Source organism: Callorhinus ursinus, unplaced genomic scaffold (genome assembly GCF_003265705.2).
Source record: "Callorhinus ursinus isolate GAN/ISIS: 27379988/994484 unplaced genomic scaffold, GSC_fseal_2.0 scaffold1560, whole genome shotgun sequence".
NCBI lineage: Eukaryota > Metazoa > Chordata > Mammalia > Carnivora > Otariidae > Callorhinus > Callorhinus ursinus.
In genome coordinates this window covers 1-10585 of record NW_027398614.1, presented here as the reverse complement: position 1 = coordinate 10585, position 10585 = coordinate 1, and the positions used below count along the sequence as shown (strand labels likewise).

The 10585-nt window shown below is 49.5% G+C and overlaps 2 protein-coding genes across 2 annotated transcripts; both read left to right on the top strand.

Annotated features, from left to right (window-relative positions):
• Nucleotides 1-3872: 3872 nt before the first annotated feature.
• Nucleotides 3873-10579, top strand: LOC112818360 (leucine-rich repeat-containing protein 37A3-like; the record flags this gene model as incomplete). The annotated part of the gene is made up of 6 exons (XM_073890652.1): nucleotides 3873-4467; nucleotides 4924-5059; nucleotides 5174-5621; nucleotides 5715-5896; nucleotides 6422-6805; nucleotides 9480-10579. Coding segments are annotated over exons 1-6 (2832 nt in total), but the record flags the coding sequence as incomplete, so codon positions are not given.
• On the top strand, nucleotides 7571-8884 carry LOC141372144 (uncharacterized). The gene is made up of 3 exons (XM_073890653.1): nucleotides 7571-7575; nucleotides 7629-7644; nucleotides 7771-8884. Exons 1-3 carry the CDS (start codon nucleotides 7571-7573, stop codon nucleotides 8797-8799), a joined length of 1050 nt encoding a protein of 349 aa, XP_073746754.1. The 3' UTR covers nucleotides 8800-8884.
• Nucleotides 10580-10585: the final 6 nt, after the last annotated feature.

The window sequence follows — 10585 nt, the reverse complement described above, 5'->3', positions numbered from 1 at the left end:
TTACCTCATGGGAGGTATAGTAAGAATAAATGAGATGATGAATATAAAAACTTAGAACTATCTCTGAAACGTGGTAAGCAGACAAAATATGTTAACTTATTATTATTTTCCTGTTGGAGAATTTATTAGATTATGCTTTTGGAATCAACTCAGTTTCAGTTTTTGTTTCTGGCACTGACATATTGGGTGACCATGATTCTTATGTAATGATCAGCTACATTTTTGTGAACCTTGAAAGTGGCCATCCTACTGAATAATGTTGATTGTATTCCCTATGGAGTTCTACAGTGGTATGAATGTTACAGGCTGTGCTCAAAGGAATTTTTATTTTTTTAAAATATTCTTTTATTTTAAATAAAAGAGGGAGGCAGGGGAGGAGTAGAGGGAGAGGGAGAGAGAGAATCAATCCAGGCTTGAAGGAAATTTATTTTATTTTATTTTATTTTATTTTAAATAAAAGAGGGAGGCAGAGGGAGACAAGGGAGGAGGAGAGGAAGAGGGAGAGAGAGAATCTTAAGTACGCTCCACACCCAGCATGGTGCCCCATGCAGGGCTTGATCTCACAATCCTGAGATCATAACCTGAGCCGAAATCAAGAGTGGGACACTCAACCGACTGAGCTACCCAGGTGCCTTTTTTTCTGGAAATTTTATAATTAGTAGAGAGTCCCCAAACAGTTGCTCCCCTGCCTCAGAGCCTTGAGTCTTAAAGACTAAGAAATCCTAGCTAAGTTTCCCAGAGGCCTTATTTGCTTTAAGAGTTGGCCCTGGATTGATTTCAGGTTTCCAGCCTGGGCAAGTCTTCCCGTGAAGACTGACTTCCCTGGTCATCAGGTAGACTCTCCATTAGCTGTCAATTCTGAATGACAACCTTTAAGAACCAAACTAAGCGTTTGGGTTGTTGACCTCTCCATAATATGCCATGGTAGCCCTTGTACACATTCAAAATTCCTTAGACTAAAAAGTCTTGTAGCTCTAGTTTGCCTTAAGGTAAATTGTATTGTCTATAAGTTACACGGGCCTGTTTCTGCCGATAAAGTGTTCAAATGCATGCCCTGCCCACCCCCTTCCAAAGCATTGTTCATTGTATCTGGTGGGATTTTGGTTCCCAGGGAGTAGATACTTGCCTTGCTTCTAATGTGAAGTATCAGCCATAGTCCAGTGGTCTCTATTCCAGGTTTGAACTCAAATTTACCCCTACCTAATGTCTTACTGTTCAATCATACTATGATTGAACATTTTTGCTTCCACAGTTTTAACTTCCTATGTCATTATTCCTTAGTTCCTATCTCTTGAGATCATAAAGTTTTTTTAACCACATGGTTGATAACTTCATATATATTTTTTCACAAATAGTTATGATAGTGATGGCTGGGTGGCTTAGTCAGTTAGGCGTCTGCCTTCCGCTCAGGTCATGATCCCAGGGTCCTGGGATGAAGCCCTATGTCGGACTGCCTTGCTCAGTGGGGAGTCTGCTTCTCCCTCTCCCTCTGCCCCTCCCCCCTGCTCGTGTTCTTTCTCTCAAATAAAAAATAAATAAAATCTTTTTAAAAAATAGTTATGATAAAAACTGAAGCTTGAGATGAGAAAACTTCTGGGAAAATGCTTTTATTTTCTGCTTTTAGAAATCAAGAGAATGTCTCTGGGGCATCTGAGTGGCTTATTTGGTTAAGGTCTGCTTTCGGCTCAGGTCATGATCCCAGGGTCCTGGGATTGAGCCCCTCATCAGGCTCCCTACTCAGCAGGTTGCTTGCTTCTCCCTCACCCTCTCTTGTTCCCCCTGCTTGTGCACTCTCTCTCTCGAATAAATAAATAAAATATTTTTTAAAAAATCAAAAGAATGTCTAATTACTGGGTGCTATCCCAGTTATATACAGCAAGTTTTAGAACAAGAAAAATTTTGATATGCTACTTGTTAACTTTATTTCAGAAAGTGGTAAAATAGCTGTGGAATAGAGACCCTGTGAAGAGATTACAGATGCCAGAACCGAAGAGGAGCTACAGGATTTAATTCAAGTATGTGGAGATTAGAGCTCGAGGGTTCCACAGCCAGTGTAGCCATAATTTAAAGCAACCGGCAGGATTTGGAAGACTTTGGCACGTACAGTTCGCTCTATCATCCTTTGGGAAATGTAAAACTCTGAAACTGCTTTTGAGTGCAGAGAGTTTCTGGGGCTTTTCCTGAAGTCCTGGCCCTTGGCTCTGACCCCTTATTTAAAATTTGGAGAGCAAATTGCATCAGAATACTCCCACTGTTGTGGACATAGGAGAGGACACAGCCTTTTAGAGCTCCCCTCAAACAGAATCTCGGGGATTTGGGAACAGAGTAACTCTGACCTTAAGTGAGATTATGCTACAGTGTTTGAAAACCATTAGGCCTTTCAAATAAGGTGTATTACCCAGATGTCAGCATCTCATACATATCTTGTATGAAATATTTTACTGAAGAACTTTTCTGTAAATCACTTCTAGCAATGCCCTGAATTAGGGATTAAGTTGCCAAAGTAATTTCTAAAAGAAGATATTAATGTACTGCAGATAGAATGTTTAAAAAAAAAAGAGGAGAAAAGAATGTGTTTCATGTCATTGAAAACTGAATTTGGGGCTGGATTTCTGATGATTTAACTCACTCCAAAGTTGCAAAGTTTGTTCGTTTTGAAGGGAAGAGTGGAGAAAGGAAAGATGGTTACTTTCTGAAAAAGTATTTGAAGGTTTTTTTTTTGTGCAAAATAGTTATTTTAATTCAATTTAAATCAAGCCAGTCAAGGGAACTTCAGACTTACCCAAGTTTACACTTTAAGAAGTCTAGCTTTCTGTGAAATGTGAGAGAAAGAGATTCTGTATTGATGCTAAAGATTTCAGAAACCTGATTGTAACAACAGATCCATTCCTAAATAAGGCCAGTCTTGGCATCAGTTCCGTTTAAAAACCCTTACTATGTGCTAGACGCTGGGAGTAAGATAAAACCCTTCTCTCTTACAGTTTGCGTGCTAGAGCTTGTGCCAGACCATAAACAAGGACTCAAATAAAACAGATCGTAAAAAGGGCTGTGAAGGATGTAAACTGGGTGCTAGTTACACTATTTCAAGAAAATTGTTTAGCATGCTAACTTGAACATGCTAAGTGCCTTCTCCATGTGAACAAACAGGGTCAGACCTCTGAAAAGCGGTGTTGTTACTTTTTCTAGACTGACGGCTGTGTTGAGTCAAGGTGGAATGGGGCAAGTTTTCCCATACCAGTGTAAATAGAGGGCTATTCTCTTGGTTTCAGACCGTCATTCCCAGAATGAAATGCTCACCTGCCCCCCCCACCCCCACCCCAAAACCCCTCCTACAGAAATTTTGGAGCCATCACTGATTCAGTGGTAGGCACCCTCCTCCTAACAGAGTGGCGACTTACTACTCAGACATGCGTATTGAGAAGTTAGAGGAAATGGCAACATTTTAGAATAACTATCTGTAAAATGTGTTCCCTTCCCCACTGCCCTGACTGATGCTTATTCTGCAGGTCAGCTACTTTTCTTGGAAGCAGGATGGCCAAGGGGAGGGAGAGTGTCTCTCGGATTTAAGCTTTGAAGAGGCCGAGTTCAATCCGTCAGAATTGGACTAGCATTTTTTAATTTCCGGGGACGCCAGGTCCTGCGGTGTCCCTGGGAAACTGCACCTCCCCCCTCCCACCTCAGAGCCTCTGGAGTCTGGGGCCATCCTGCCTCGCTGTGAGCAGCAGGAGGTGATTGTGCCCTTTGTAGGGGGAAGGGAGGCTTGGGCCCCGGTGATTCTGGAAAAAGGGCTCGCTCCGAGGGGCACGGTGCCCGTCTGTGCCCGGCTAATAAAGGTTTCATAAATAAAGGGTGGGAAGTAGGCAGGAGAGGGGCGCGCAGTTGCTAATGGTGCGCGCATCACGGGGCTGCCATAAAGGTTCGGCTTCCACTCGCGCCGCAGCGGGAGATCCCCGAGGAGGCTGGGCCCACTCCAGTCCAGCCGGAGGTGCCGGCTCAGCCTGCGGAGCGCCCCGAGGAGGCTGGGCCCACCCCAGTGCAGCTAGAGGCCCTGACCTGGTTCAGTGCGCCCCAGAGCCTCCGCGTGTCATGTCCCGGCTGCGCCTCTGGGTCCCGCTGCTCCTCCTCACGTGGCAATCATTGTGTCTGCTGGTCCAGGCAGCTCAGCCTCCGGAGTGGGCCCTGGACCCTGCCCAGCTGACCGCCGACCTCCTGGGGCCCACTGAGCCCTGGTCTTCGCACTCCTCTGAATTCCCGCCCGAATCGCCCCAGGTACTTACACCCCCAGCAGAGCCGGGGGGCTTTCATTACTTGGGGTCCTCAGCTCCAGCCCAGATGTTGGCCCTGCCTAAGGAGTTGACTGAAACTTTGGTTCCGTTTCCGGACACGGATTCAGTTGGCGAGCTGCCCCCAGAGGCAGATCAGGATCTCAATGACAAGCTAACCCAGCTTTTTGAAGGGTTCCCAGAGGTGGTTCCAAGGCTAGGTTGGGATCAGAATCAGACCATAGCTCCGCCTCCTCGACTCCAAAGTAAGATTAAAACTGTAGGTCTACATCAGGCTGAAGATCACCAATCATTTGAAATACTTGCTCCGCCTCTGGATAGTCACAGTTCAAAGCCAACAAAGTTCATTGTTTCACCCCCAAACCTGGAGAAAGATCTAGCTCAGCATCAAAGGCTTGCCAAAGTTGTTGGAACTCCAAGCCAATTTACAAATAAAGACCACCTAGAACAAGAGTTGCAGGATGATTATTCAGATTTCAGTATGGATATCCTATAACCTGAGGAGAACCTACGAATGGATTTCCCAGGGGGATCAGATCAACCTCCAAAGCTCCCTGAGGAGGTTGAAATTCCTCCACTCCGGCAGGAGACCCCAAATCATCTAGAGTTGCCTGAGGAAGCTGAATCTTTTTTGTCTCAGGTGGAGGCCCAGGCCCAACATCCAGAGCCCCCTGAAGAGATAGAAACATCTCCAATTCAGCAGGGGTCTCCATCTCCGCCTCCAGAGATCCTTAAGGAAGCTGTAAACCCACAGGAGGCCCCAGCTGAGCCTTCAAGTACCGTTGAAGAGATCAAATCTTCAGTCCAACAGGAAGCCTCAGATCAACCTACATAGGCCCCTAAGGAAGTAGAACCTTTGACCCCTCAGGAGGCCCCAGCTCAACCTCCAGAGCCATCTAAGGAGAGGGTACCTCAACCAACAGCACATGAGGTGAATGTGCCATCTCTAAGTAAGAAAGAAGCTCAGTGGCCAAACTTCAACGTCACTGTTAAACCTGTGGATCTGGTACTTACTGTAACTCTAACTCAGCCTCCAGAGCGCACCGAGGAGGCTCAGGCTTCTCCAACCCAGCAGGAGGCCCCAGCTCAGCCTGTAGAGCGCCCCGAGGAGGCTGTGCCTACACCAGTCCAGCTGGAGGCCCCAGGTGAGCCACTAGAGCTCCCCGAGGAGGCTGGGCCCACTCCAGTCCAGCCGGAGGTGCCGGCTTGGCCAGCAGAGCTCCCCGAGGAGGCTGGGCCCACCCCAGCCCAGCCAGAAACCCTGGCTCAGCCTGTAGAGCGCCCCGAGGAGGCTGGACCTAGTCCAGTCCAGCAGGAGGCCCCAACTTTAGTTCCAGAGTATCCTATGGAGTATCTACTTCAAACTTCAGTAAGTGATGAGGTGATAAGTCAGCCTATAAGCCACTATCTAACTTATATACGGTTTTCCAGTGTTACACATAAATCTGCGGATGTGGAACTTACCATAACTCCAGAGCCGGCTAAGGAGGTTGGATCTTCTACAGCCCAGCAGGAGGCTCCACCTCAGCCTCCGGAGCATACTGAGGAAGCAGAACCTTCTCCAACCCAGCAAGAGACCTCAGCTCAGCCTCCAGAGGCGGTTCAGCCTTCAAGTGAGCAGCAACCAGCTCAGCCTTCTCAGTCTCCTGGGCGGGTTGAACCTTTTCTAACTCAGCAGGAGACCCCAGCTCAGCCTCCAGAGCCTCCTGCGGAAGCTAAGCCTCCAAGCGGACAGGAACCACCAGCTCTGCTTTCTGAGCCTAGTGAGGAATCTGAACTCTCTCTGACTCAGCAGGAGATCCCAGCTCAGCCCCCAGAGAATCCTGAAGAGGCAGAACATTCTCTAGCTCAGCAGGAGCCCCCAGCTCCGCTTCCAGAGCCTTTTGGAGAAGCTGAATCTTCCTCAACCCAGGAGGAGACCTCAGCTCAGGCTGCAGAGCTCCCTAATGAGGCAGAATCTTCAACCCAGCAAGAGACCCCAGCTCAGTCTCCAGGAGAGATAGAATCTTCAGCAACCCTACAGGAACAACCAGCTCAGCCTCCAGAGCTGCCTTCTGGGGAGGTGGAACCTTCTCCAACCCAGCAGGAGCACCCAGCTCAACCTCTAGGGCATCATGAGGTGACCGTTTCGCCTCCAGGTCACCATCATGTTCAATATTTAAACCTGCCCAATGTCAGTGTTAAGCCTGCAGATGTGCAGGTTACTATAACACCAGAAAGCACTACAGAGGTGGGACCTTTGCCAGTTCAGGATGAGGCTGCAGCTCAGCCCTCTGTGCCCCTTAATGTGGAACCATTTGCAATGCAGCATGAAGCCCCAACTCTGCCTCCACAGTCTCCTGAGGAAGCTGAACCTTTGTCAGTTCAACAGGAGACTCCAACTGAATCCCCAGAATCTACCACACAGGAGAAACCTCCAATACAGCAGGAAACCCCAGTTCAGCATCCCGAGTATCCTGGAGAAGTTAACCCTCCCACAACCCAACAGGAGGCCCTGGCTCAGCAATCACAGAGCCCCGAGGGTGAACCATATTCAACCCAGGAGGAGGCCCTGGCCAAACCTCCAGAGACCCAGGAAGAGGGTGAACCTTTTCCAGCCCAGCAGGAGGCCCCAGCTGAGCTTCCACAGACCCCTGTAGAGGCCGAACCTTCCTCAATACAGGAGGAGAGCCAGGGTCATCATCCACAGACTCCTGAGAAAGTTAAACCTTCAACCCAGCAGGAGACCCCAGTCCAGCATCCACAAGCCCCTGAGGAAGGAAAACTGTCTCCATCCCAGGAGGAGGCTCCAGCTCAATTTCCACAGACCCCTGAGAAGGGTGAATCTTCAACCCAGGACGAGAGCCAGGGTGGGGATCCACAGACATCTGAGCAGGTTGCACCTTCTCCAACCCAACAAGAAGCCCCAGCTGAGCACCTGCAGACCTCTGAGGGGATCAAACCTTCTACAACCCAGGAGGAGTACCCAGTTCAGCACCCTCAGGTCCCAGAGGAGGGTGAGCCTTTTCCAACCGAACCAGAGACCCCAACTGAGTATCCAGAGTCTCTTGAGGGGATTGAACGTTCTCCAGGCCATTCAGAGGCCACAGTTCAGCATCCAAATCCCCTTGGGGAGGTTAAACCTGCAACCCATCAGGAGGCCCCAAGTCAGCAGCTACAGACCTCTGAGGAAGTTAACCCTTCTGCCATCCAGCAGGAAGCCATAGCTCAGCATCCAGAGCCTTCCGGTGAGGTTGAACCTCCTCCAACCCAACAGGAGGAGGTCCCAGCTTACTCTCCAGAGCATCATGTGGTAACAGTTTCTCCTCTAGGTCAGAGTCAAGCTCAGCTTCTGCTGTTGCCCAGTGTCACTGTTAAACCTGTGGGTCTGGCACTAACCATAACTCCAGGGTCCACTAATGAGGTTGAAACTTTTCTACCCCAACAAGAGGCCTCAGCTCAGTCTGCGGTGTTCCCTGAGCAGTTGGAACCTTCTCCAATCCAGTAGGAGGCCCGAGATCATCCAGCACCCCCTGAAAATGTTGAACCTTCTCCAATCCAGCAGGAGGCCCGAGATCATCCAGCCCCCCCTGAAAATGTTGAACCTTCTCCAATCCAACAGGAAGTCCCAACTCAGCCTCAAGATCTTCCTGAGGAAACTGAACCATCTCCAATCCAGCGGGAGGTCCCAGATCAGCCTCCAGCACCCCCTGAAAATTTTGAACCTTTTCCAGTGCAGCAGGGAGTCCCAATTCAGCCTGAAGATCTTCCTGAGGAAATTGAACTTCCTCCAAGCCAGCAGTGGAGCTCAGCTCTGTCTCAAGTGTCTGTTGTGGGTGTAGAACCTTCTCTAGTGCAGCACGCGGTCCCAGCTCAGCATCCAAAGCCCAGTGAGGGGATCGGGCCTTCTCCAGTTGAGTATGAGCACCCAGCTCAGCCTCCAGAGTCCTCTACAGATATTGTATCTCAGGCTCCAGTACATCATGAGGTGACATTCTCACCTCTAGGTCCCGGTCAAGCTCAGCATCCAATGTTGCCCAGTATCACAGTTCAACCTGTAGATCTGGAGGCTTCCATAACTCCAGTGCCAACTAAGGTTGAACATTCTCCAGTGCAACAGGAGGTCCCTGCTCAGGCTCCAGTTCCCCCTGAGCAGATTGAATTTTCTTCAATCCAGTTCAAGCCTCTTTCCCAGTCTCCGGAGATCCCCAAAAATGAATCTCTTCCAGGCCAACAGGAGCTCATAGCTCAGACTCCAGACCCTCCTAACGAGGTAGAACCTGCTTCAGGCCAACAGGAGGTCCTAGCTGAGCCATCAGAGCCCCCTAAGGAGATTGAACCATCTGCAAATGAACATGCAGTCTCACCTCATCCTCCAAAGCCCACTGAGGAGGTCAAACCTCCACCCCAGCAGGACGCTCCAGCTCAGTCTCCTGTCCCCCAGCAGGCCCTAGCTATATCTCCTGAGCCCCCTAAGGAGGTAGAACTTTTTCACACACAGCCAGAGTCCCCCATCTCAGCCTCCAGAGCCACCTGAGAAGGTAGAACCATACCCAGTCCAGCAGGAAGCCCCTGCTCAGCCTTTAGAGCCCCCTAATGAGGCAGAATCTTCAACCCAGCAGGAGGCTCTAGCTCAGTCTCCAGTTCACCAACAGGCCCCAGCTAAATCTCCTGGGCCCCTTAAGGAGGTAGAACCTTCTCCAACCCAGCAGGAGGCCCCAGCTCAGTCCCCTGTCCCCCAGCAGGCCCCAGCTATATCTCCTGAGCCCCCCAAGGAGGGGGAATCTTCTCCCACACAGCCAGAGGCCCCAGCTCAGCCTTCAGAGCCCCCTGAGAAGGTAGAACCATCTCTAGCCCAGCAGGAAGCCCCAGCTCAGCCTCTAGAACTCCCTGACAAAGTGGAACCTTTTCCAGTCTCTCAAGAGACCCATTCTCAGCTTCCACAGTCTCCTGAGAAGGTAGAATCCTCTCCAGTCCTGCAAGAAGCCCCATGTCTACCTCTAGAGCCCCTTAAGGAGGTAGAACCTTCTCCAACCCAGCAAGAGGCTCTAGCTCAGCGTCCAGAACCACCTAAGGAGGTTGTAGCACAACCTCCAGTCCATAATGAGGTGACAATTCCACCTCTAGGACAAGAGCAAGCTCAGCATTCAAACTTGCCCAGTGCCACTGTTAAACCTGTTGATCTGGAGCTTACTGTAACTCCAGAACCTACTACAGAGGCTGAGCATTCCACGGCCCTGCAGCAGACTCTATCTCTTCCAGAGGACCCCGAGGTGACACTTCCACATCCAGAGCACGTTCAGGCTCAGCAACCACATTTGACTGAAGTCACAGCTCAACCTTTAGACCTGGAGCTTACTGTAAATCCAGAACCCACTACAGAGTTTGAACATTCTACAGCCCTGAAGAAAACTACAGCTCCTCCAAAGGACCTCGAAGTGACATTTGCACACCTAGAGCAGGTTCAGACTCAGCATCCAACTTTGGCTGAAGTCACAGTTCAACCTTTGGACCTGGGGCTTACCATAACTCCAGAATTCACTAAGGAGACTGAACTTTCTCTACCTAGGCGGGGGACCCCAATTCAGCCTCCAGAGCCACCTAAGGAGGTTGTTGTAGCTCAATCTCCAGTATATCAGGAGGAGATTGTTCAGACACCAGGTCAAGATCAAGCTCAGCATCCATCGTCACCCAATGTAACAGTTCAACCTTTGGACCTGGAGCTTACTGTAAGTCCAGAACCCACTAAAGAAGTTGAACAGTTTACAACCCTGAAAAAGACTACATCTCCTCCAAAAGACCTTGAGGTGACACTTGCACATTCAGAGCAGGTTCAGTCTCACCGTCCAACCTTAACTAAAGTCACAGTTAAACCTTTGGACCTGGAACTTACCATAACTCCAGAATCTGCTGCCGAGGTTGAACCTTCTCCAGCCATGCCTGAGATCCCAGATCAGCATCCAGAGCCGACTAAGGAACTTGTATCCCAACCTCACATATATCAAGAGGCAGCAGTTCCAACACCACATCAGGATCAAGCTCAGCATTGGTGGTCACCAAATGTGACAGTTCAACCTTTGGATCTGGAGCTTACCATAACTCCAGAATCTACTACAGAGGTTAAACAGTCTACAACCCTGCAGCAGACTACAACTCCTCCAAAGGACCTTGAGGTGACATTTCCACAGTCAGAGCAGGTTCAGGTTCAGCATCCAACCTTAAATAAAGTCACGGTTAAACCTTTGGACCTGGGGCTTACCATAACTCCAGAACCTACTACAGAGACTGAAACTTCTCCAACCATGCAAGAGACCCCAGCTCAG